Source organism: Echinococcus granulosus (assembly GCF_000524195.1).
Source record: "Echinococcus granulosus chromosome Unknown EG_S00120, whole genome shotgun sequence".
NCBI classification, from domain to species: Eukaryota; Metazoa; Platyhelminthes; class Cestoda; order Cyclophyllidea; family Taeniidae; genus Echinococcus; species Echinococcus granulosus.
Window position 1 is genome coordinate 167539 of NW_020170500.1, and position 27726 is coordinate 195264.

A 27726-nucleotide genomic window follows, 5' to 3' on the forward strand; every position below is an offset into this window, starting at 1 on the left:
GTCTCTCATTGGATTATCTTAGCTTCTAATGAGATTCCCTTTTCCTAATATTTGATGCCGGTGTAAATGATTTGTTCTGACCAAACTCACCTTAGAAACAACAAAAACCCGCCTCTGACACGTTTACCTCCCATCAATTCATGGAATCGTGTTTTCCACTACTATCAAGGTTAGAAAGTCTTCCTCAACGTCCCCCATTCCTAACTCCTTAGTTGATTGTAGTCATAGAAGGATACCTTCCTCCCTTACCTGATTAACCAAAATGAAAGGCTTATGTAGAATTAAGTGGGCTCATCCCACATATCTTAGCTGCATAGAAGTAGCACATACATAATTGTGATCCCTTTTATTATGCAATAGAAAGGAGAAACTTGACTAAGTACTGGTACATACGTAGGAGCGCCTTGTAAGGCAAATAAGCAGGAAATAGCTAAATGCGTGTACATGCAGAGGTAGGCGTTATTAATATAGCTGTTCTATCTTGGATCTCTTTCTTTTTCTCTTTCGCTATGTATGTGTGTGCGTGAATGAGGGTGCATGTGCTCATTAACCTAGGTGTCCTGGCAACCAATAATGCCTAATTTCGCCGGTTTTGGATATCCTCTCCGCGCTTGCATTGCTGTATTGTCGAATGCGTAATACTGGGATCCGTCAAAGAAGAGCGTTTCACCTACACAACACAGCAAATACAAAAAAAACCACCATAAATCCAGATCCGTGATATGAAACCACTCACACAATTGCTTCCGCTACTAACCATTAAGAGTAGTATATGCAGTAGTGACTGGGGTCGGTATTCCGCGCCACGTGTCTTTGATGCGGCGTGGATAGTCGGGTGAGGGGGCAACTTTCCCGAAAGGTGGATGAGTTTTCACATCCAGTAGCCAGTACACATCGCCAGCGAATATGTAGAATGCCTGGTTTACGTCCCACTTGAAGACTGCGTCCACCTTTCTCAAACTCGCCGGCAGGCCTAACTTCGTCAAGGGCAAACCGGAGCGTGGACAGCCTCCCGCTAGCCGCTTGTTGTCCGCCAGTAGCCAGAATTTATTATCTAGATAAAACATAACTTTCTGATGATGATAATGCTTCACGTGCGTGGGGTTGTTAAGATTCAAGTGAAAAATTTACAAAAAATGATATATAAAATGGTAAATAAAGGCGTTGCATGAAACACTTACGTTAACAAGACTTGAAGTGAACATTTACTAGTAGCAACTTTGACCGTGACCGATAAAAGTACTCCTCTTTTCTCTTCGATATCAACAGAATTAGCTTGATTAGATACAGAAAAACTGAAATTGACAAAAAGCCTGTAGCTGAAAACTATGGACGTCTATTTGTATGTGCAAAAAAAAGCTATAGAAGGCCATAGCTGACATTTCGCCGCATCCAGGGATGTCACATAATGCGAAGGTAGCAATATGGGACCGCGAATTTTGGTGCATTCCTTGGGCGCTGTAAATTCCCGTCCTCATCAGGACGGAAAAGGTCACGTTTCCACGCTCCGTCGCATGAATAACAGATGACCCCACGTTACAACCACGTCTACACCGATTTTGCAGGTCCAACGGTGTCCATCAACGAGATTCAGAGTTCTAGGCTACATTTGGTAGCTTGAAAGTCACGGATTGGAGTTGATGACGCGCATGTATGATGATGGGTTAATATTTGCTTACGTGTGACCGTAATCGTCTGAGCTATTTTTAACCTCCACATCATGCATATTGCCTCCCCACCAATCTGCGAACCAATAACCAACTTATCCCAGTGCTATTATACCTCATTATATCACCAGGGTAACACATTACGTTATAATGGCGACAGCATTCAATAGGTCCATCCAAAGTGACCAGTAATTCTGGCTTCATTGTTCGGCTGCCAAATCCAGATGCCATAGGGAGGCGAAGTCTCTTTTGAAAGAGTTCCACCGTGCGAGGCTTATCGAGTCCTGCACACTAACTAACCAAATTTCACCAGACATCTCCTTATAGTGAAACGGAAGAGTTTCCTTAGAGAGAGCCAGATGGTGTATCCAAAAGAGGAGGGTAACGCCCGTGCATACAATCAAGAAAAAAAAAGAAGATTGCAAGATTACTTTTCACTACAAAGGAAGAACAACTGAGATGTATGGTTAGTATGGATCTAGTAAGTTCCGATGTATAGACACTGGTGGAACCTACGGTGGAAAATTGTGACGCACACTAAATGATTATGCGCATAAATTATGAAGCGCATGCAGACATACCCCTGTTTGTGCTCCCTACTGTCCGCCTCTTATTTTCGAGCCACCCTCATGTCACAAAAGGGTCGGTTAATCATGAAAGATGAGTATTTTTAAGCTCGTGTGCTTTGAGATTCGAGTTTAACTCGATCCCACAGTTACAGAAGCTAGCTTCTCATCAAATTCTTTGCACAACATTGGGAGGAGATGATGTAAGAGGTGACCGAGGGTAACGCCCCAAGTTAGGTGGCTTAGAAGACGATGAATCACTCAATGATAGGCGCTTTATGTTGAGGAGGGCAGCCGCGATCATCTCTCACTACTGAATGACATAATGGAAGATGTACGTGTCAAGGGCAAGGGTAACTTTCGGTAGTTCTCAGCATGGGCGATGGTTAAACAAGCTGTTTACATTCAAGTCAAATGTGAAGGAGATTGAGCCGTTGTGGAAAGCAAGTGCCGAAGAAATTCACCGTCGCCCACGCGCATTGGTCGACTGATTGGCTTGTCATGAGAAATGTCTTTTGTATTGTCGCATCTCAACACATCATTGGTGGCCATCTTAAAATAATCCACTCACCACCCACTCCATCACCTCCTCCAAACATGACTATGCTTGCGCTTGCGTGTGTGTGTTTGTGTGTGCGTCGGCGTTGCGTGTGAATGTGTGCGTATTGGACTGTAAGGAGGAATGAAACACCCAAAGCTGTTGACTTGCCGATGACAAAACAATTACGTCTGAGATTTGGTCCACCCGTCACAACTGCACGATGTGCAGGAAAGGCTCCTCAAGAAATAGGCAGAATAGCCGGATCTAGTTGGAATGGTGTTTTTACAAGACAACTCAACAAATGACCTCACAATAGCACAAACAAGCCAACAACCTCGAGTGTTCTATTCCTTCTGCAGTCCACCGCCGAAGCATTCATAAATCCGATCTCTGAAAAGTTTTGTGCTTCAGGTAGGCTTCGAGGCAGGGTAGGAGGAGGGAGTGACAAACTGCCTTATTCTTGCTCTCCATATCCGCCTAGCCAACGTCTTCAAGGGCTCATTTTTATCCACCATCATTCCATTACACTTCCACATATCCGGTTTTCTCAAATCATCATATTCAGTGACTATTCCTGCGTCCAAGTCTAGGTGTTAACACCCTCAAACCACTACTGACTCCTCTTAGACTAATAGTGCACGAGTTAGAAATGCTTTTGTACCAAAAATGACTCACCAAAAAGAAAGTAGAAGAGGAATAGTATTCTTTCCTAACAAATAATTCCTTAGTGCAGTGAGCTGGAGCCTTAATCCGAAAATAAATTATATATCTTTGGGCCAAATGACAAGCCAGAACCAGACGTCAATTCACCATTCGCTCTATTAAAACACTGCATCCTTAGCGCAGTTTGAAGTAGGAAGTAATAGGCTGTCTTACCTCGAAAGATGTAGATCAAAGAGTCTGGACGTTCAACAGCCGCATCAATAAAGTCCACATCTGGAGGTAGAACGTTCCAGTAGTAGGCAATCTTAGTCGGTCCGTCACGCAACTGATAGGAGATCCAGTCGGACACGGTTTTGGACCAAGTGACACGCCATTGATACTGTAATTTAAGAAATAAGATTTTGTAAGATTTTAGGGTGGGAAAAAAGACAAGCCTAATTTCCAGACTTACCTCGCCTTTGAATATGTACAGTTCCAAGCCACGAACCTCGATTATTGCGTCGACACTGGTGTTGCAGTAGTCAATCTGTTTGTTCGTATCCGGTTTCACTGTTGTTGTCTCAGCTGTGTTCAAAAGGTAGTAAGAAGGTTATAAGACTTTAAATTATTTTATCTTCGAAATCAGTCCTTAGCATCATTATCACCATCATTCTGTCAACGATTTTCTCAAAAGTCACCTTATGAAGTAGCTTTGGGACCATTTACTACCGAAGTCAACATGAGTTTTCTTCTTCCAAAAGCAGTAAAAAGATGGTGCTTTGATCCACTACTTCAAGAACACCACACATTTGCCAGCCTATCCATTTATAAGGCATTATTTAATTAAGACCATGTGTCACATATTTGTGACGCCAGTTTTGAGCATGTTAGTTCTAATCTGATCAAAAAGTTGAAAATACACATGAATGTTGGAAAACGGCTGGATAGTTTAGTAATGGAATAATGGATTATTGAGCTATTACGTTAGGTCTTACGTCCAAGGAAAAAAGTCTGCAGTTAGCCACCGGTGGTAAATGACAAGCCTTGGTTTGTCTTTCAACAGGGTTTAATTTCTTCTCAACAATACAGATGTGGATGGTAAAAAATCCCTAAAGTATATGATTCCCTAGATCCCTCCTGATTCGATCTACAAATTCCTGGAGCATTGTTGATGGGCTCATCAACAAGTATCCATGCCATACCAAGAATTCGGTAATGCCAGCTGTCAAGACTAGTGGGGTCAACATGGACAAACAACGCATAAACAACGCGGATATTATGGGTAATTATAAGGTGGCAAAATAAAATCTGAGTGGTTTTCGAGAGAAAAAGTCAATAAGTGAGGGATGCTTTGATGAAATTGTTGCCATTACAGCCCGTCATCCTTCCCGATGAGGTATAACCACCCTGCAGTTTTCACTTGCGCACAACATTCTGTTTCTGGAAGCTATAAAAAACACCAGTCCCAATCCTCATCCTAGCTCTAGCCATGGGCTTGGGTCTCACTTCTACTTCTCAGCAGTCTACAGTCAAAAGTCTGCCAATGCCAAGAAAAGGTGCTAATCATTACTTGCGGGGGGTTGTTAAGGATGTGGAAGATGCAGAAGATGAGACGGGATCTCCCTCTCCCCGTAATCCTAAGGTATGGTATAAAATGTCTTCAAAGGTGGGTCTTACGACAGTGCGAATTGTAGGATCAACCCTTGATTTCTCAAAAAGGCTTTCTTCACCACCGCGGAGTTATTGAGTAACTCTTTGATCTTCAGCACGTAAATAATTCATCGTAAACAGGTTTGTTTAGAGCGAATAATTTGGAATAAATAATGATGTTGTATCCGTTCGCTTAGCAGAGGTTGAAATGCAGCACCACAAGTTAATCAGTCGGTTAGTCAACCAGCCAGACAGGAAATAACCCTGTTCTCTTTCACCCCTTAATGCATACAATATGGATGACACCCATTTGCCTATCTTAGTAGCTTCCGCTATCACTTCCCCTTCCCAGATAATGTCTGTGCAATCCAGTTGTTTCATTGCCGTCCACATTAAAATCCACTGACATCGGCTCCCCGACACGTTAATCTTCCACTATCCTATTCAAAGGATTCTTCTTGTAATACACCCATCTTTGAGTTATTCATTACCAGAAAAGCCTCTGCTAAACCATTTATCTTTAGGTGGAGGGTTCTACTGTAGTACCTCCTCTTAATGCTATAAAAATAATTTGACAAGAAGACGGCTTCTGCAACTGTGAAGCCGAGCTTCTCCTGATCAGCCCATTTTACTCCCAAAATAGGCGGACTAACTCCCAACTTACGAATCGACGGAATATCTGGAAGATCTGGAATTTCAGGAAGAACTTTGCCTGGCCGTGGTGCACCTAAAAATGAGTTTTTAATTAATGCAAATTCCAATAAGCTTCTGAGTTTGAATTTTCATGGCAGTAGACTCACCGTATATCTTTTGCATGCCATTAATGTCGTCCTGATCAAGTTCCACTCGTTTCCACTTGCTCAGATAGTAGGGGAACATAACCGAGGTGTGGACAGAGGAGTGACCCAATCCCATGCTGTGACCCAGCTCGTGAGTTGCCACGGAGAGCAGGTTTCTGTACTCTGTGTGGTCAAGGAACTAAGGTGATATGCTTGATGGTCCACAAAATAACTAATATCTCGAAGCAGGCGCCAAGGAAATGGTAAATGCTGCCTATTAATCCAGCCATTTCAGATCTGTCCAGTTAAACTTTGGATTGTCCATTTATTTACTCCTTCATTATCGATTCCTTCACCTCAGATCCATCCCATCCGTATCTGTTCCCCCATTTATCTATCACCTCTTCTTTTTATCCTTCGACCCATTCGTCCTTCGGCCCGCCTACTCACCTATATCTGATCCATCAATTGAACTTTTCACTATCGCTTTATCCACACTTTGGCTTAGCTCATGGGTTGTCAAGTGATAGTCAGCCCCAGTAATTTGCCTTCTTCAGAGGAGCATTGGAATAAATGAAGTACAGAGTAAGCGTTTTGAGACATTTCAGTGCCTGCTTGACCATCCTCGATTCGTCTATCCATCACGGATCCACCCATTCGTGCTACGCATGTGCATTCATCCACCTAGTTATGATGTTCTAAACCTATTTGGTAGTCCTTCTGTCAAACTGCATACCCTATGTCCCATCCATTCACCGACCCTTTGCATTTTGGATGCTTCGACTCACCCTGATGTGGTCCATCCCACCATTCTTCCTCGTCATCAAAATGTGCATCACCGGCGAGGGAATAGACTGGTTCCGGCATGGGATAGAAGGCGTGAGCAAGCACTCCACCTAAAAATAGGCACAAAAACTCCCCTTCATACTGATTTCCCTAAAATACAAGAATAACTCCGATAGTGTATCGGTACCACAGGGCTCAACACACCTCTACGTCATCAAGGTCATCGTTTTCCTTGATAAATGCGTATGTGCTATGCAAATCAACCGAGGGCTTTAACGACACCAGAGACAGATTTCCTAACAATTTAGGGTGAACAATATGTCTTCGTTTAGCTAATCAAGTATCACTTTATTGAGAGGATATCCGGACCTGGAGTTGTGATTCTAAACCCAGACAACTGTGGAGTCCTGAGAGCTGTGATTGCATCAAATTCCGCGTCCTAAACAGGTTAATTGGGCTTCAAACAACAAAACGAATTCAGGAGGGTACCTCAATCTGAAGTGAATAAATACATTCTGAGGTCTCCCTGACTAAAATGCAGGCTCAATAGCTTCCGTTTTGAGTAGCCTCATGTAGATGACCTCAAGGAGCACGTGTGGACGCTTGTTTGAGATGGAAAAAACAACTTACCAGGTCCGTCGAATGCAATGGAATCGCCGTGTCGGCGGGAGCCGAATTTAATGACAATATCCGCGTCCTTGTAGTAGTTCTTCTCTTCAACAAAATCGAGATCAGCCACGCTGGACCACTTATTGAATGCGTGCTGAAAGACAGCATGTGTCTGCGAGCGATTCAGGTGATGGGTGGGATAACTGTGGATTCTGGAAGGAAATTCAAAGCCTACTTTTTAAAGTAAATGCCAGTTCACCACCTCAAACATTTCACCGACTTGAAATTGACTAAATCAACAAGTCAACAAAGAACTGGGTTGTTGATCATAAACAGCGTCTGGAGTTGTCGGTTTCGATTTTCGGTGCAGTTCACTGAAATGAGGCCGTGGTAGAGACTTATCACTGACAAAATGCGCCCTTCTACCTAGGCGCCACCCATTATTGTTCTCTCAACTGTCTATCACTGATTTCTAAACCAGTTTGATTGAATCCAAAGGACGCGATTCAAGTTCGTCCTTTTTCACGAGCCGAGCACACCTCGCTTCCACGGTTGTAGAAGCCAGCTTCTCGTCGAATTCGTTGTATGGGATTAGGAGGAGGTGCAGAATGGGATGGCTGAGAGTAATATCCCAAGTTAGATGGTCTGGCAGGTAATAAATAGCTTAAAGACAGGCGCTTCACGTTGAGGAGGTCTGCCAACTCCTCCCAGTGGGATAGTCACCTCTTGCTACTGAGTGGCATAATGAGGACCGTCCGAGCTAATGACAAGGGCAGCTTTTGGCAGCTCTTGACGTGAATGATGACCGAACAATTTTCCTACGCCCAAATCAAACGGACAGAGCCAGGTGAAGTGTAGCTATAGAAGTCATGAGCCGAAGCAATTCGGTGGCATTGGAAGGCTATCAGCCTGTAGCTGTTCATTCTTCCACCTAAGCCACAAATCGTGCCGTGCATTTTCCATTGTTTACTCACTGATTCACCGGCTGACCGTCTGACTCACCAGCTGACGGTCATGAGAACTGCCTTTTGTGTTGCCGCATCATTGATGGTCATCTTAAAACGATCCACTCATCACTCACCGACTCCACACATCTCACTTCTAAGGCAGGCATCGCCCCCTCCAAACATGATCATACCTGCCTTTGTGTGTGTGCGTAGGCGTTACGTGTGAATGTGTTCGGCATTAGCTGGAATGTGGGAACACTCCGAGTTGTTAGTTTGCTGAGGACCAAACAATTACGTCGAAGATTTTAGTTGAAAAAAGAGGAATTTGGAATTGTATTTTCACAAGACAGCTCATTGAGTGACCTCATCCTCCATATCATTGTATAACCTACCCGTGTGGGGATCACATACCACACTCTCGAATGGGGAGAGTAGGAGTGACTGCCCCATCTTCCACATCTCCTACCTGATGCTATTCCTGCAAGAGATGACTATCCCCTCTTCCTGGCATTGGCATTAGACAGCCGTATAGTCACATGCATAATGGGATAGACAGTTGGGGTAGAGCAAGTTATTTTATTTCTTTGCTTCTCGAAATAAAACGTTATGTGCACAAAGTATTTTCAACTACCTTGTGTCGTGTTGGAAAAATAGCAGACGGTAACGGTGGAGAGAATCTTCTATGAAGCTTTTCTCACCTTTTTAAAAACCAATGGCTATGGTATTGAATTACTGCCCCATGATGATGGATGAAACAAAAAAGCCGGCCTTTGTGTAGACATACAAATCGGTACAAAGTTTCCAGAGCAATTAAAAGTGAGCCAAAAAAGCGCAAGCCTATTAATTTTATCATCAAAGCAGTCAACTTACTGCCATGTCAGCTTTTTTTTGGTCCATCGCATTTTTGGGTCACCAATGAGGTACCGTTTCACCCGACTTGGCCTCCCTTCCGATTGGATTAAACTTTCATCGGGATCGATGTCGGGATTTCCGCATCGGGGAGCAGCTAGTAGTTCCATGGTTGATGAATCCAATCTACCCGTGACGGGGAGGGAATATCGCCTCTGGAAGACTTTTAAGGCATTGCGGTAAAGGGCGTTAGGATTGGTCATTCCGAAAACATCACTCCGATATCTTGGAAATATTCGTCTCGCTACACTAATAGGATCCGCAACTCTTTTTCGGTTGGGGGGATTCAAATATCCATATCGATGCAAAAGGCGCTGCAAATTAACAAAAGTTGCAAATACTGCCGTCAAGATCCCCTCAGCATCGACAATCAAGCTACAGAAGAAGGCTCGAGTAGTTTTGCTGAATGTCAGCTTGATTACCACGTGAATTGGGTGCAATAACCAATGAAGGAAAATATGTCATATTTACACCTCGTAAATGTCAATGCGTCATTTAGTGGACTACCGCGTCTTTTATAAAAAGAAATAAATAAATAGTGATGCATTGCTACATAAACGAAAGCATCGGCATTTATTCCAAAATTATTCTCTAATTAAATTAAAAATAACGTACACTTTAACAACTATGGTTTAATCTGTTAAATCTCGAATAAAAGCCAAAAAAAATTAAGTAACCAATATCTACCACTAAAGAGTAGGAGTAATCAAACAATCAGAACCTACAATGGCCTTCTGAGTGCTGATACGGGATTTTGGGGATCTCAAGGGAAGAGAGGTGGCCGAGATAGCTAGCAGAAAGACTATAGCGACGACAAGGAGGAGGAGGAGGAGGAGGAGAAGAGGCGAATCTCGCGTTCGCATATTGTGCTATTGAGGGGTACTATGCCTGGAGCACGTGGATCACTGGCCTTTTATCTCCTGCCGTGGCGTTACCTTCCCTCAAGGTCACATGCGCACTCGATGCCAACCCGGCCCTGCGTCAGTCAGGCAGTCAGCCAGGAAGGAAGGCAGGGTGGATCACAAATTGGTCCGCCACCGCGCTTCCCGGACGAACAAAATGAACGTGCGCGCATGCCACCAGGATGACGCACTCGTATGACGCGCACCCAGAGCATCGACCAATCAAATGGCCTCTTGTATCCTCGTGGTTTGTAATTGGCCCATGGAATTCTCTATCGGTACATACAATTAACAACATCAGAGCTTGAAATTACAAATGTCAAATTTAAAAGTTCATCTTACTAATAATCACAACTTCTGGGAATCACATAGAAGGATTTGATAAGCATTAAATGTCTTTTAATACCGAAAATCGGCCAATCCGAGCCACATTGCTTCCCTGCTAGTTAGGAGCAAATAAATGAAAAAATTTGATCGGTATTGTAGAATTTTATAGCCTAATCGAAGCTTATGGTTAAAAAGGCAAATATTTTTAGGTAATGTTACGCACAAAAGCCAAATAATGACACATAAATCGGCTATCTCGCAAATTCGTGGAGTCTTGGCAGGTAAAAAAATTGGCGCTGCAATAAAAAGGTACTTCAAAAAAGAGAGATAATAAGTCAATTTGTTAGCGAACATTGGGTTGATCGGAGGAGTCTTGGATGAACAGATGGATAGATTCGCATTGCCCCTAGCCTTCCCCTCTCCATCACAACCTAGTCAGTGTTTCAGAAACCGCCCACGAGCCAGAAACCATTGTTATTGAGTTGTCATAGAGGCAAGAGACCATTTGATCTCAACGTTGCTAATGTGACTCATCGACTCCATTGTATTCGCAGCTTTGATCACCTTAAGGGAGAGGAATTGACTTACTTTTCAATGCTCAGGATTGGACGGAACTCTACAAAAAACTGCATTTAATATTTCAGTAGTGGAGTAACCCATTCTGCAGTAGCTTTCCTAAGCTAATGTTGTTCGTTTCCTTTTCACCACTATATCCCCACTTCTATGCTATTTAACTGTTAATAAGTGTTTAATTGAGCTACTATGACCCGGAGAAGGCAGCAATACATACAACTTAACAGAAATAAATTTGACAGACGTTTCCCAGCCCCTTTGCAGTCGTGAATTACTCTCTTGCAGAACACGAAGGTTGAGATACTACTACCTTTTATTAATGCAACGAGGTGCCGGAAAGCTAAAGATATGATCAAGAGACGTAATTACCGCTAAGACAGTGAACCATACTGTGGAATCGGAAGAGAGCGCGTGACTAAATATTCAGTCAAGTCACTGCCAAGTTGCTATTATTTTGTTGTTTTAATCTTAAAATTTTTTCCAGAAGCCATAAATATAGATGAACATTAATAATCTAAACAGGAAATATGCCTCCATCATTTATGCAGGCATCCTTTCTATTATTTAAAGTTGCCTTGGTACGCCAACTTTTACTCTAAGCATAATAGGTCATAAGTTCCTCCGTCTGAATCCACATTACTAAGGTAAGGCAACGCTAGATTACAAGCTGACATTTCGACGAAATTTTAACTTAACCTTATGTTGCATGCATAAGCTACTGAAATGGCCAAGTGGATAATAAGTAGATGGAAATTTGCTTTCACCGGGGCTTGCGTTATTGGCAGCAGTATGATCAGCTCTGAGCAGTCAGTCATAAATCCCCAAAAAGGTTGCATTGCTTATTTATTTACATTTATTGTCTTGACTACAGCTGAATGTTCAGAGTGCTCTACCTTATTTATGACGTGGTTCAAATCAAACAGGGACTTTTGGATTTCTACATATAAGAAGTAGGTGGAAGTGAATCTTGTCACAAGTATACATAATAAGGTATCCTAATTCAGACATTTTATTAAGGTACTAGTAGTGATGAACGAGGTGTCTTGCTAGCGGGTAGGAAGGCGCCCACCCGGACTCTAGGAAATTGACTGTAGGGTGATGGAATGCTCTGTTCCTCGGCCTCAGTTGTGATCGTTTTTATTATCTTTAGCACAACTGTAGCAGTTGGTTTTGTGTAAGCCCGTGGAACCTCTGTCTGAATCTCAATGCCTGGGTATCGGATGTATGGCACGTGAATGTGCGGCTCCAGAAGAAGCAAATCTTTCCACGGGAAGATGTTACTCTTGTTGAATTTTGCGTCTGTAAGTTAGGCTGCAGAGACCTTGGTAAACACCACGGCCGAGATTGTTACTGACAGTTTAACTAGTATTTACCATAAGCTAATAAGCTCAATGACAGACATGTGACATGAAAGGAAAATGCGCTTGTCGGATGTGCATGACACTAGTGTCGAACACGTTAAAGCCTCCACTCGCTTGCCTGTTTACTTGACACGGTCAGTCCGCATGGTGACGGTAGCATTGCCTGATTGTATAGGCGAAAGTCAACTGCCAACGCATACGTCTTCGTCTACTGCTACGGGGAATAGGCGGGCTGGATGAGTCAATCACCTACGTCAAGCTGTAGCGCTGGAAGATAGTAGGCATGGCCCTAACGTGGCGCGTGTGGAAGCTAGGCGGCTACTCCAATCGTTTGTCTCTGTCTGTACTAAGTTTACAAATTCTGGCGTTGTTTACTAGAAGGGTGGGAATGCTATCTGTATTTACACAATCGAGCTTGTCACGGTGGATCACACATATATTTGGCGAGTCTTTTGGTGATAAAGTAAAAAACCCGACAAGGCCATGTGACCCTAAAGCACGTGTGGTTTTCGGTCCATCTCGATGTAATGGCTTTCTAGAACCCAACTGCACAGGAAGGTGTGCGTCCGTCTGTCGTTTCTATTTTTCTATTTTAGGCTGTCTACTAAAGTCAGTTAAATCTTCTCTCTGGGACTCGAGATTGTCTCAAACTGATGAAAGACCAAAAGATTTTCGATACTCTCAATTTTCAGTTTTCCTCTTCATCCACGCAAGTTACAACTGCGCGCTGTTTTTGACTGCTTGCTGACTGACAGGTAATTGAAAATGACTTTTGCGATTTTACGTTTCGGCCTTCAAAAAGCAAAGGGTGAAATCATGGGTTATCCATAAAACAACCGCTCTAAGGCAAACAAATCTAGTTCCAGCCGCAGTTATTTCTTAATAATGTCCTGTTTCTGCCCTCTTATGTACCTCAATTCACCTTGAAAGATGATGTAGAAGTAGTAATAGAACTTGGCTTTTATTTCCTCGATTGGATTACGCGTTAACTATCACGGAAGAGGGATATCTTGTGTGAGTGATGAACTGTAAAGACTCACTAAAGAGGGACTGTCGAAATGGTGTTGACGTTTGGAAACTATCGGTTTTTACTCATTGGGTGGAGTTAGAGGGCTATAAGAGGACTTGATAGCCCCTTTCTCATTATGCTTTAAGGAAAAACTTTTCCTCCTAAAAGTGATTAAGAAAAACAAAGTGGTTGCCGTAGAGTATCGTCTAGCATTTACTAACATAAATGAATGAACCAAAGGAACCGAACATACATTGCTTTTGGAAAAAGTCGCCCCTCCCCCATTTTGACTTAAAATAACAAGGAAATTGCCCTAAAAATCAAACTGGAAACGCACACAATGTGCAAATTGTGAACTGGGAATAAAAACAAGTTTTTAAACAATAAAATTAGTTATCGTAAATACCGAAATGGAGACAACGACTAGGCATGTGACAGATGCGTAAAATTGAGGAAGGGAGGAAGAAAGGAAGGAGTACATGTACATTTATACAGTAGTGATTAGGATGAATAAGCGATGGAACTGTAGTCCTCTACTTGTTCCCGAAAGTATTTATGCCCCTAAAACAGAGCAATGCACCAGTTAGGGAAGGGGAAGTAACCGTGTTAACAAGGCTTTACCACGCTCACCTCAATGAGACCAAACTGCCTACGTAATTATTATCAGTAGTAAAGTTATTAGATTATTTACAGGCAGGAGGAGGGCTACGCTCGGAGTCCGTTTTGCTGACTCAGTCGCGATTTCTTGGACAGAGGAGACATATTGTAATGAACTAGTGCGCATGAGGTGTCATTTGGTTGACCAACATCGAGTACGAAGCTTTTGTGGCCATCCTCTGTAGAGGGATTCTCATTTTCTGAGTACGGGTTGGGGATAGCTGAACGTGCGGAGAAATACGAGTTGGACACCGTTAGACCTTCTATAGATTTCTCATCTAAAATAAAACAGTCAGTTAATAAAGTACTTGTACTCGACTAATCCAAAATATATTAAACAAAACGCTAGCCGATATGGTCGAAAAATGTGGACATTCAATGAAACCGAGATTTCAAGTTCTATCTTGCAACAATTCCAGCAGTTGTAAGCCAGTCGTTCACCCCATTGCGACTACTAATAGTCGACACGAATCTCTTGTATCAGCCTAGTCTAGTCCCGACTCGAGGTGGAGGGCAGCGTTGGGTACGCATGCCTGAATTTACCAGCCTGTGGTGACGAACGAAGTATCTTGTTAACCATAACCCTAACCTAAGGTCGGCCGTAATACATCTGATAGTGAGGATCTCGGTTGCGGCGGCTCTGAACATCCCCGGCACATGGCACAGCAGCCATTCCTGTGGACAAACATTAGGTCCGGTAGTAAAACACCTGCCTGACACTTAACGCACATACTGTCAACTTAAAATTACATGGAAAACGTATTTTTTTGTCACATTTTGCCATCTCACTTACCAAGAGGCGAACAATAGCCAGTTCCTCTATTTCCATTAGCATTAGGAATAGCTGAAGTGTCACCGCCACCGTTAACAGAATCAGCACCACTGACGAAGGGGAAAGGTGTCACCTCACCAATCCTCTCTCCATCCTCTCCCTCCACCCACTGAGGACGTCCTCGTTCACAGAACTCAAAATCTCCTAGCCTCCGCTGAGCTAAAAGACCTTGGTAGCAATCTTGCATCGTCGCCTCAATGTTGCTTAGTGCCTCGTACTCCTGATAATGCATTGATTGGAGTGGTGGAGGTGGCGGATGGGGAGGTGGTGGTGGAGGTATAGGAGGTTCCTCCACAGACGGATTACGCCTAGAAGCCAGGAGGCCACTGTATTGGTTCATAAGAGCATCGGTAACAAGGGAATCGGGGATGGATGACTGAAAAGTACCAGAGATGGGAACTGAAGTGGGTCGAGAGCTTTGATAGGTGGGGGGCCATGAGGGATGCAGGGGGGCGTGTGGGTGTTGAGGTGGTGGTGGTGGGGAGGCCTCTCGTGATTGGCTTGAGGCTGGATTGCCACCCCCGGAGTGAACGCTATTGGTCAGCATTGCTTGCTTAAACATGGCTGAGTGCGTCAGGTCTTCCATGCAGTAGCCGCCTAAAATCGTTCCATAATTGATGACATTACTAATTGCCCTCACTAAAATTTATTCACGTGGAAAAGCGGATAAAAAGTACTAAAGATCTTGGTAAAATCGGTATCCTTTTGGAGCTTACCCGAATAGACACTACTACCACCGCCTCCACCTGCCATGGAGGCGGTTGAGTAGGGTGAAATGCGATTTGAAGGTGGAGGCGGGTTGTAGACACCAAGATGTTCGGGTGACAATTGAACGGCCGCTCTACTACACGCTGCGTGGAGTAACGACAGACTTGGAGGTGTTGTGGAATGTTGACTGGCCTTCACGAAAATGTTTTGGGCGGATTCCAATCCCCTTGCTAGACTGTTCATTGTTAAAGAGGGCGTCTTGAAGGCTGAACTGACATTGGAATTGGTATTACCACTGACACCAGCACCACTGCTGCTACTATTACTACCTGTCTTTTTACGTTTCTTCCACTTGGCTCGTCGGTTTTGGAACCACACCTAAATGGCAGGAATATCGACTTATTAGTCACTTGTCACTGATTTCACAGCACTTTTCTGTACTCCTAACCATTCCTTTCCGACAACATTCCCTTCTTTCAAAGATCCCGTAAACTTACACTTATTATCCCTGGAAGGCTTACAATGGAAAAAAGAAGTTTATCCAGAATGTCTGAAGCCAAGATGAACCATTACAAAAGGGCTTTATAAAATACACTTTCACTTTGGTTACTCGGGGAAATATTAGTCAAGGAAGGAGGGAGGGTAAGGTTGCAGATGAGGCAGCACGGCCTTCTCCCTCATCCTCAAGGTGTTCTCAAGGGTGGGTTTTCTGTGGCAGCATGAGGTTTTACTTTGTCCTGTAGGAAGAACGCTTCCTTCCAATTGACTCCTTTACAGTTGTAATCATTAAACATTCAGCAAGAAGTTCGAAGGGTGCAATTTTTTCACTACAGTCCACCACAGACACACTCACACGTACACACACAAAGAAGTCCTCTACTATAGTGAGTGGATCGCCTAGGTGAACAATCGGCACAAAATCCACTATTCAGCACATGCCACTTAGTCAGTCATTCAGTCAGCAAGCAATGTAGGTGATGGAGGTGAAGACCGTGAGGCTTGGAGACTGTTCCTCTAAATGTTTTTCCCCCAGGATCCAGCAATTTGTTTTAAACTAGCCCTGAGCGGTGCCTTCAGCTGCCACACCTCCTCCAATTGCAGCAAGAAGCTAGCTTCTGGAAGGTTGCAATCGGTTCGTCAAGCAGACGCGCCTAAATGACATGTCACGGTGTAGGAATGGGTTTTAAAGTGGAATAAAGAATAGCGTATTGGTGAACTGCCTTATTTTTCGTCCCACTTGACAATCTAAATACGATCTTGAAAGGTAGACGTGATTGGTGTACCCCAAGTAGATTTTGATACCCTCTGACAGTAATAGTCAATCACCGCACAATCTATCTGGCGTTTGCAGAAGGCTATGAACAGGAGGAAGACTGTCAGTAAAGTCGTTTTATTGGTCACGACCAGCTAAGTTGGTCCATTCAAAATTTCGGAAATACGAATTCTTCCCAATAAACAGGTGCATTGTAAGAGCACTGAGGACTCCTTTAGAGCATTATCTACCAGCCGTTGGAGATATTGCTAGCGAAAATCGCAAATTTTAATTAATTTTAGCTCATGAAATAAAATGAGTCTTCACCTTAACTAGACGACCTAACAGGCACGTTCGACATTGATACAATGGGGAAGGAAATAATGGCTGTCAGTCTCTGACCTCCTCCTCCCCTTGCTTCCGCACCTTGGATGGATGGAGGGAAAAAATCTATCCGATAATGGGAATTAAGACGAAAAATTCGAAAATTTAATATTTTTTGGAGGAAATCACTTAACGGCATTTTAGTATTAAAAGGAGGAGTGTCAAAACATATTTCAGACTGATCGGGCCGGCCACGTCAACTTATAAGCCAACCTTGTAGCATCGGCAATTAATATCTTTATCTAATACGGTTTTTTTCCATTTTCAACACTATTTTAAAAAAGAATTTTGTTAAGTTACTACTTCAGTAGCAAATTAGCACTTTCTCTACTAGCGTCACATATATGTGACATCTATCCCTAATCAGTTTCTGATATCTAACCACCAAAATTCCTCCTCAAGTGGTTTGACTGAATTGCAAGCAGTAAAGCTCCATAAGAAAAATAAACTCCATTTTTCTTTGCCACCTTGATGATGAAATTACTAGAGGCTAGCACACAAACTGACCCTTTACCATGCATAATATTTTCTACTCATAGAAATTTAAATAACTACATAAATAGGATTCATTCAGTCAATGCAAAAAAATGAAAAAGTTAAGCAAATCATTTCTGATACTTTCCGATCAGACTTTCGAGCGGTCCAGTGCTTTCCTACAGAAATTCGCCATGCTGAAGCCCCTCAAAATTGCGCGGGACAACGAAACAGCGTCCCATTTTGTGCCCACCGCCTCTTCCCTCCTGCCTTGGCCCCCCCTTGTCGTGTCCGGTGAGTAATCGCCTTGTTGAGGTGTCAAGCTTCTGGCGTGCACAAGCTGTTCTCGTGTAAGTGGCTGCGTGGCCACTCGTATGTGGTCTGTGTAACTATCCCTCTCCTGAGTGTGTATGTGCGTCTGTGCTTGTGAGGGTGCGGCATCTTTGAATTTTCTGCGACTCACGGGTGCGGTATCATGACATCTCACGCGTCAGGCAAACGAGCATAGCTCGAGGCAGAGGAGGTGGTTGAGGCAAATTCGATGCCACTCCGTGGTTTGGGGAGTAAAGGCAGGACGGAAAGGGACAGTCATATCTGTTGTAGACAGAGGTGTGACTCGACTAAACATCCAACTCTCTCCGCCTTTAGCAGAAATCCTCGAAATTTTCTGTGTTCCTTCTTTCCTTTTCCTCTTTCTGTAAACAAAGATACTGACTTCATTCGTATTTTTAACTTTGAGGGCTCCCCAGCCTCCGTGGGTTGGTTGTCATGGCAGTCAATGTCTCCTCTACGTTAATTAAAGGACCTTTCAAATTGAAGTAGCAATGATTCGAATTGTGGACTCGAATCCGTTAGCTGGTTACCGCATCTAAGCACTACAGCCGAAAGTTGTCTCCTGTAAATGGCAGGGTTTGCAGAGAATGACTACAGAGGAGTTGTCGAATCGGAGTTGACTGTCGGTAAACCCCGACTTGAGTTATGCACAAGGACCAATGATACAGCAAAATCGGGTTGTGGAGATCCGAAGTTGACCTTGAAGAAGTGCTCAGTGTGTGGTCCTGAACACAGCTGCTTATATGGTTGACAGGAGCTGACAACCCTTTCTTAAGTGGTGCATTCAGACAGGTATCAGAAAGAGGAGTGGTTGACGCATAAAATAGCATATCATCCAGCTACTTGTCCTATTGTTTTGAGTTATCGATACCCTGATATATTACACTTTTCAAAAGACGTTTTTTTAGAGTCCCGACAAATTCTACCGCGCATACTACTTCCGCTTAAATAAGTAGTTTCTGCCATGCCTCTTTTTCCGTTTCGTTATGGTTGATGCGCTAAGGATGACGCTCAAGAGAAGAGGGGATTTTTAAAGTAAAGATATTTAGATAGGCGGGGTCTTCACCATCATCTGGGCTTCATGGCACTTCCACTCCTTCTACATTTTAATGGTAAACAATCTTCTTTTTCAGCCATAATTGAGATTCCTGTTAAGAGAGGGACCAATCCAAGAAAACTCAACCAGTTTATTTAAATACCCATCTGTTCCCCATTAAACGTTTTCCTAAACCGCATTAACGTCTTTTAATGACCCACTGATCCATAAGGGCGGTGCTCAAAGTGATAAAACCGTGGCTCCCTCTCTCTCCAGTAAATGCACAACCTTCTTCCATTTTCGCCAGCGGAACGAAGGGAGGCGTCTTCTGTCATTTCTAATAACAGCAGTATATCGGCAAATCTTAGTTGGCGCATTGCATTGGGGGACAGTGCCTTTACACAGTCAAAATTAATTAAGATTGCCCAGCTGCTAAGTAGAGGCTTACAGAAACTGATTTGGTGGACGAAATAAAAAATAATAACGAAGTACCATTGTTGCCAGATTAAGGGCTGGCACTTGAGAGCAGATTGGCTCAGGTGCAATGAAGTCCTCCCTTGATTGTATTTTTGGGGGTTCCAAAGTAGCTATATTGTTTGGTACTATGTGATTGCCTGTTGTGTTAAGTGGGTGTACAATAGGTTGATTTTGCACTTGTTAAACAATCATTTGCACCGTGATTTTGATGAAACGAAGTCGCGGCTCGGCAGTAGTTTCCTATCAGGTTAATTTTTACGTACGACTCGCAATCGTTGGGAAAGAACTGAAATCGGATATATCTAGTGGTGTTGCTGCAAAACAATGTCGTTCTCCTTTGCCCCCCCCCCTCCCCCCGCGTCAGCAATTAAGCAAGACGTCGCTGAGTATATTCACTCCCTCTTCGGTCGCGAATGCAGGTGGGGGACGATAGGGATGAGGAGGGAGGTGGAAGGATAAAGAGATCGAGGTGAACTTTTCCACACGCATGCATGCACACACGCACATCATTTGAGCATAAATCAAGGAGTGCGTGCGTGTGTGCATGCGATCTAGCGAGAAGTTGTGTTTGGCCAGCAAAATACCGCCTAATCACACTGGCCTAAGGCGTACGCACACGTACGTGCGCATGGGGGTGAACAGAACTCACCCGCACAGAACACACATCTCTCGCATCCCCCCGGCCCCCCTTTGAGGACAAAATTGCCCAGCCTATGAGCAGGCATCAGCTGCTTCATCCTTCTCCCCCCCGCTCCCACCGCCACCTACGCCACGGCCCCTCTTACCCACCGCCCCTCCGACTAGTCGCTTTCGCGTACACACGCTCGCGATAGGGGGCGTGGGGAGGGAGGAGGAGTGAGAGCAGGAGCGGAAAGGAGAGCACGAGATTGCCCTTGCGTGATATACACCCATCTTTGCGAATTCATTGTCTGTAGGCTTGCATTTTCATCAAAAAATGCAAAAAACTGCAATCCAAAATAATGACGAGTAGTGTACCCCGACTTAAGTTGTGGTTATTAGGGGTGCGGAGAGAGAGAGAACTAATTTGGTCCTGTTGCATTTACAATTCCAATTTGGCACAAACAAATGGGATTCCATGGAGTAGTTTGTGGATGGCTCCACAAAATGAACTTTGAACTCAAATCTTTTCTATTTTAAATAAAATTCTCTAACTTACTTAGTTTACTTACTTCACTTACTCCACATTCTGTTTTATATCGCTTTTTATCGCATAAGTAAATTCCTTGGATAACATTTGAACGGCGTCACAGGTTGTAATAGTGTAGAAATGCAACTCACCTGAACTCTCGACTCCGTGAGCCCGATCCGTAACGCCAACTCCTCCCGCATGAAGATGTCTGGATAGTGCGTTTTTGCAAACACCCTTTCCAACTCGTTCAGTTGACCCGGAGTGAATCGAGTTCGATGGCGTTTCTGTTTCGCTGAAGCCGCGGCAGCTGCTGCAGCTGCTGCAGCTGCTGCTATGGCAACACTGTTGACAGCGGCTACACAAGATGTGGCAGCACTGGTATTCTGTGATTCATAGCCTACAAGAGCATGGTAGCTATCAAAGCCACCATTACTGCTGCCGGAAGCGTTATTCGCTGGCGTCTTGGTGAAGTGTGTACGAGAGTACGTTTCCACATCTTCATCGTCTGTTCCAACATTATCATCCTCGTAGTCATTATAGCCACCACTGCTGCTCGTAGTAGCTTCCAATTTGGGAACAGTTGATTGATTTGTGCCCAAACCAATCGTCCGTTTCAGAATGTCGGTGTATATCCTACCTAGTGTTGATTCCGACGGCTGTTGGGACTGTTTCATTTCTTCCAATGATTTGTCTGCATCGGTGTTTAGAGTCTGAATTCAAAAACGAACTTCAATTAAACATCTGTGACTGAGAAGAAAATGTCGACTTGATACGGAATGTATGTTACGGTCTCCATCATGAGGTCAAGACATTTCTATTAACACCGCATCAGCTCTTCTGTACCATTACAACACAGTCCTTTCTGGATGTCATAACGTCCCCAGGGTAAGCTCGGAGAGGGAACTGTTAGATATTAGCTCCATGGAGCTACCCTAACCTGTGGGTTTGGTTTGTGGATGCGACTGATATGAAGCATCGTCCCACCTTGAGACTCATCACTGACTTTGGGGTCAAACGTCTTACTCCCTTGACGTAAAATCGTTCTTGGTCTGTGGTTGCTTTTGAAAGCATCGACCAAGTTGTTATGGTCGTTGGCGAAAAACCCTTAAGAGGAGAGGGTAACTGCATAACAGGAAGATGTTTACTATCTCGGGCTCTTCCGTCTTCGCAGACTCCAGGCATTAGGGTCTGTCAACAGTCCGTTAGCCAATCTGCACATCCGAAGTGAATTTCCACGTAGACATCCTCTAACACCTCTAAGATAGATTAAGAAACGGCTTTATGCGGACCGTCTTCTGTTTTTTTTGTGAATTAATGGGTTCTAGTGTCCTCCTGATCTATTTACTTAATGTAAGAATATGGGAGTCACAAATGTGTGGGTTTTGGGGAAACATATTAATCTAAGTGACACAAAGTACCTCCACCGAAATTATTAAATCAACGAGGTAGTGAAAGAGAGAGAGAAGAGGTGGAAATAACCCAATGGAGCTTGCACAGTGGTTAATGCTGTTGTTTAATAACCAGGACAGTGTGAAATGCAATTGTCACACTCCACTCCTCTCTCTTTTTCTCCCCTTTCTCGCCTAAAATTTGCAGCACTTTAGTTTTCTCTTAAATCATCAGTTAGCCCAATCCGCGATTCGCATATCATCGCGGGTGGTAAACCGCATGCGAGCGAACACGGACACATACACACACAGAGGTTGGAAGATAAAATGAATTTGAGTTGTTAATGGATATGGACTCGCTCTCTCTCTTTCTTCCCTTCCCTTTTTCTAGGGTTACTATGTCAAGTGTAGGAGGATACACTAGGCATTACTGCCAGCCCCATCCCCTGCAGTCGGAAGCAATTAGGGTCATTTTTAAACTGCGTCCCTGCCTTGCTCCTCCCCTCCCCTTCCCTCTCCTCACCTTGCTGCTGGTTGGAGATACATTACTGGGCGTCACCAGAGGAGAGGTAGAGAAGCAGCTTCAACTAGCCCCAAACAAGGGCAATTTATCCTCATTCTCTCTCTCTCTCTCTCTCTCTACTCGACTCTAGAGGTGTGATTAATTGTGATAAATCGTATCACCACCTGTCCATCATTGGAATTTCTGTGTCCCTCATTAATACGCATTAAAAAGTGTAAGTAATTAATTAATTACTTAAGACGGTCTTTGTTCATCTTGCATTTCGGTGGATAAGGAATCCCCCTCAACTGGATGAAATGAGAAGTTTACTTTTGGCTTTCGGATCTAGGAAGTAGCCTAGAGGAGGAAGACGTGAGGGAAAGAGAGGGGAGGTGATTGAGAAGGTACTGATGGTTAAGTACTGGAGCTCCATAATTTCATCCAGTACAATCTACTACAGTAAACGGTTTTAGGAATGAAAGAGGACAAAGTTATACTCCACATTTTTATTCACAATACAGTACTTCTCCTCCCTATTCCCATTTTAGGCAAGGCAAGATACATTGGCGATCTACTTGCGATAAATTTGCCCCCCTCCTCTTTCTTGCCTCATTAGGTGGGCAATTTTGAGTAGGTATTCGAGTGGGGAGTCAGCTAGTTACTGCACCCACCACCGCCACCGCCACCGCCACCAATGGTACAGAGTTCAGTGCAGAGCATCTTCGCCTGGCGTCTAAGGTGGACAGAAGTCTCTTGTGCTAATGGAGATTAGTTAGGAGAGGAGGGAAAATTTCTCTCCACCGGCGCCAAGTGGTTCTGGTGATGCCATCTTTTTTGTCTCCTCGCCCATATTGCCCCACCCCTACACTTCTAGTTGGGAGGAGGAAGGTAAGTCAATTAGGTGGCGCCAACATATGCTTCCAATTCCCTTGCCGCTAACTGATAGACATGGTCTTAGGGTGGAGAGGGGGAGGAGGGGCAGCAAAGGGAACCAGCAATGATCCTACCACCTTGATAACCACGTGCGTGGGTGCGTGCGGATGTTTCTACTACTGCTGCTGCTGGGTCTCACTTCAAGCATGTAGACATGGAAGCACTAATTAACACAAAAGAAATGAAAAGGTAATCAGGCAGTCTTGAGAGCTCTGGCTCCCACTTTGCAGGGTAGACACTGTATTTTTTTCCAATTCCTACAGCTCAAATGTCTCGTCTTTTTAACAATCCGTGGGAGTTCTTTTAACCAGCACAGAAGTGAAGCCCAGGCTTAGTAATCGGTAATTCAGTTGCATATATGGGGCACTCAAAATAGTACAAATGTGTGGTCACTACCAGCCGCACCAAACTGCGTCCCTTAAACGGATTGGTTGGTTATGAACAAAGATGAAGTGGATATAAAAAGTTCAAGGTCAAAGAGTAGGAGTAGGCTTAGTTGTGCAAGTTTTTGCTGCCATACTGGAGACAGTTGTGATTATTGAGCGTCCCCCGAGGTAGCCCCCTAGCAAAAGCACTAGGAAGTAACTATGGAGACAACTTTAGTTAAAATTGTCTTGCGGATGGCTAAGTTTGATATCCAGCATTGCAGTATACTCGTAGGTAAGCGGAATCTTCTGCCTTCGTGGACTCGCCCACCATCTAAGCGATGTGACCCCGCGTCCATGCTTGTAGACCACACCAGACCTTTTGGACACGAATAGTAAATCACCCTCCTATTTCAGGTGACCAAAAAGTTTGTGTGGTTGGGGTTATAACCGGTAGAGACGTGTACAAGGCGCAGGTAGGCATTAATCCATCAGTGAGGTAATCTTATCAGTGCTTTCTACTTTCCTCTTACTTTAACATCTTGTATCCTAAATTGTCGGTTGGGATAACTTAGTGAGTGTAATTTGAGGTGATTGTGGTGCGGCACGTCTGTGAAGCCTCGAAAGCTAGCTTTCCTTGGCATAGACAATGGCAGAATCTACCGTCCAGAAATAAGTAGTTTAAAAATTACTTTCTTTTAGTCGATAAAATTACTTTAAGATAGGTGATTGGGTTTGGGAAAGATCCCGCATGGTAGCTACTAAGGTAGAATCATGTGCCACCAATGTAATGGGAGATTGACGTGTCAAGGTCAACTGAGGGTCACACTTAGCTGAGAAGAGAAAGTCGTGATTGAAATTAAGGAGATGAATAGATGAGTTCAACCACTGGTAACACATAGTGTTCTTCACCTCCTTCAAACACGTTATAAAAGCTTCTCGTGTATTTTCATTCGTCTAGCTGACTGATTGACTAACTTGGGCTTGATCCACTCAAAATTCACATTTCTAATACACGTGATTCTTCCTCCTCCAAAAAAAACTCTCCAAAAAGACGAGAGAGACCATAAAGTTGCTTCAACCTGAATTCCTTTCTCACTGTCTGTTTAGTCCTCTGATTCATATTTTGCCCAAGTGATGACGGACACCTTGTCTTGACACTAACATTCGCCAATCACATGACCAAGGATGAAGTCAAGTAGACAGATGAGCTATAAAAGTATAATAAAAATGGAAGTAGCAGGGCCTAGATTTTTTTCATGTGGAGGCAAAGCCTCTTATAAAAGGGGAAGTGGCTGCAAGCTTGTGTCCCATTGAGAGAGGATTACACCTTGTAACCAAGACGCTTTGATGTTTTGCTCAACAAATCCCACGAATTCAGTTTTTTAGCGCAGGAGTGTATCTGTGGAGAGGTTTTGATCTACAAAGAATACTAGTATATTTCTTACTCTCTTCAAAACTTGTCTTTATTTCCACCTTATGTTCATAGATCTGCTGCACGACTGGAGCTATTTAAGGTGGGATGGTTACCTGCCGGTGAGCTCAACCTAAGTGCCCCATCTGGTGCCTATTCATTGAAAGTAGAATGAGACCTTTCATCAGATGTCAAATTTAAAAGATATGCAGCAAGAAAATCACAACATTATTAGGAAAATATTTATGTGACCACATGAAATGTACTTTAACCCTACCTACTTGAGTTTTCAATCCTCAGGTCAAATATTTTCATGACATATCAACAAAAATGTAGACCTTTGTAGGCCTTTTAAGGTGGTGTATGAAAAAAAAATGTACCGATGTGAATAATTTACAACTATCTTGACATAAACCCATATTCTTAAGTAGAGGAAAAGATGTTCAAGTCAAATCGGGACCTTGAAATTGCCATGTTTAGGTAGGCATGACGCTGTGACTGCAGTAGATGCCGTAGTAAAGTGTGTGTGCCCTAATAATGTACTAATATCCGTAGCACTTGTCGTGGGTCAGTACACATCGTTAACCAGGGTAGTGGCTGAAAGCAATAGCATGGAAGAATGGATGGATGGATTCGATAAGAATTGGTGGACGTACACTTCAACCTTTAGATCTCCACTCTTGCCTTTGATAGCCTTTAAGTGTAGCAGTTTCACAACAGGACAGTTTTGTCTCTCAGACGCAGTAGGCAATTAGTTCGAAAACATTTAACTTATTTCGACCACGGTGATTCTCAGGTCACAGGACAGAGGCCACTCCTGTGGACGGCGCACTGCCCATCGTACAAGAGTCGAACTTATCCTTCTCTGTGGAGCAGTTAACACAACACAGCCAGTGGAGTACACTAATTGACACTTTGTATCCTCAGAAGGTTAATTTTAATCGTACTGACAAGCCCTGTTAGTTAGACGCTGAGATAAGTTTCCAAAGGCTGTACAGGATGCTGAAACAAAGAAGTGCTAAAACTTGAACGTCCTGTAACTGTTTACTACAGTGGCATTGTGTAAGTAGTTTAACATCTAGGAAATGGGCGAACCTCATTGAGTTGGTTGTTACTGTTGTTGTTGGGTGGAGGATTCGAGGAAGTCGAATATGACTCCTGTCCATTGCTGGTTGCCTCGGAGTGAGGAGAAGATATGACACGATCCACCATAGACGGTTTCGACTCGTTTGTCGTCTGCTCAACTGTGGTCGTTTCCGTCTTTGTTTTGTGGTCGTGACTACTGCTGCTTTGTGAGAGTTGTTCCCTGAAAGCATGGTGATGGATTGTTGGACCTCCGAGCTGGGTGTATCCACTTTCCGCTGCAAATGACAATACCGGAAGGTTATTTTGACCTCCCCACATTTTTTCAAGAATTTCTCTTGACTGCACAGGCAGAGTGTTGAATAACACGATATGCATAGTTAAAGTTACCCAACTTCAAAAGAACTGGTGAAATCTTTGTCAAAAAATCTTAATTAGAGGTAATTTGAAATTGGTCTCCACCTTTCGCCCTGATTCAAGGAACTGTCAACTATGACAGCCGCTTGCGTGCACATTGTTTCAAGCAGGAGGAAGAAGGTGGGAGTTGTTTTATCTTGACGTCATTGGCCCTTGAACTTTTTGACCCAAAGTGGAGTTTTTGGAGGTAGTCGGGAGGAGGACGGAAAAATGGACAAAGTTTGTGTTAAATGCTTTTTTATTTAACCGAAGGTAGGTCTAGTTGGTACTTACAATCAAAAAGAGTGGTCTTTTAGCAAGGGATGAGAAAAGTTTATCCATCGGCCTTAATTATTTTTTAATTAGGCTGAATAGAAGTTAAGGCTAAAATAAGCTACCATACTACTGAATTCTCAGTTCAGTAAATGTTAAGGCTGTTGACAGTGGACATCCGATTTGATGCAACTAGTTGTCACAAGTGTGGTCTTGGTGGTGAAAGTGGGAGGTAAATTAACCTTCTCACTTATCTGTTTATTTACTCCCTGTCGTGGCCCAAAAGAAAATATCACCGAAGAGAAAGAAATGTTCGGGGGTGGTCCACCTGACATCGACAATAAACCTGCTAATCATTTCCTTCTGGAAGACCACCTTAGCAAATGATACGTGTGAGCGATGACGGAAATGCGATACCTCCGAGACCTTTTTATTATATAAACGTCAATCACTGCAAATCTCCTAGACATAAAAAGTGAACAGTTTGGTCATTATTAGAGGCATCACCGAAGGCCATTTTTTCTCACATCAGTAGATGCATAATCAGAATTGCGTCCACCTTTTTTTAAACCCATCTCCTGATTTTATGGGAGAGACGAAACTCCCTGGGCGCGGACAGGTGTGGGAGTAAGCGCGAGCAAACTTCCTGAAAATTAATTAAACGAGAGATTTTCGCTCGCGGCTCGACGGCATTGTTGAGAGGCACACACAGCTGACACAAAAGCGGACTTCCGGCCACTCTCCCTCTCTCTCTCTCCGCCCTCTCGACTTCTATCTCTCTCTACCTGTGAGGATATTTCT

General features: G+C 43.6%; 2 protein-coding genes across 2 annotated transcripts; both read right to left on the reverse strand. All coding sequences in view use genetic code 11, as the record gives it.

Moving 5' to 3' along the window:
• Positions 1-551: 551 nt before the first annotated feature.
• EGR_08815 (Matrix metalloproteinase-25) lies at positions 552-9959 on the reverse strand (the record flags this gene model as incomplete). Its single annotated transcript, XM_024498064.1, has 10 exons — positions 552-670; positions 758-1054; positions 3651-3816; positions 3889-4001; positions 5731-5793; positions 5867-6028; positions 6634-6741; positions 7262-7452; positions 9058-9410; positions 9822-9959. The coding sequence occupies 10 exons, from the start codon at positions 9957-9959 to the stop codon at positions 552-554; spliced, it is 1710 nt and encodes a 569-aa protein (XP_024347536.1).
• Positions 9960-13973: 4014 nt separating this feature from the next.
• Positions 13974-26577, reverse strand: EGR_08816 (Aristaless-related homeobox protein; the record flags this gene model as incomplete). The annotated part of the gene is made up of 8 exons (XM_024498065.1): positions 13974-14203; positions 14719-15354; positions 15474-15843; positions 20721-21281; positions 21509-21675; positions 23133-23219; positions 24925-24970; positions 26269-26577. 8 exons carry the CDS (start codon positions 26575-26577, stop codon positions 13974-13976), a joined length of 2406 nt encoding a protein of 801 aa, XP_024347537.1.
• Positions 26578-27726: the final 1149 nt, after the last annotated feature.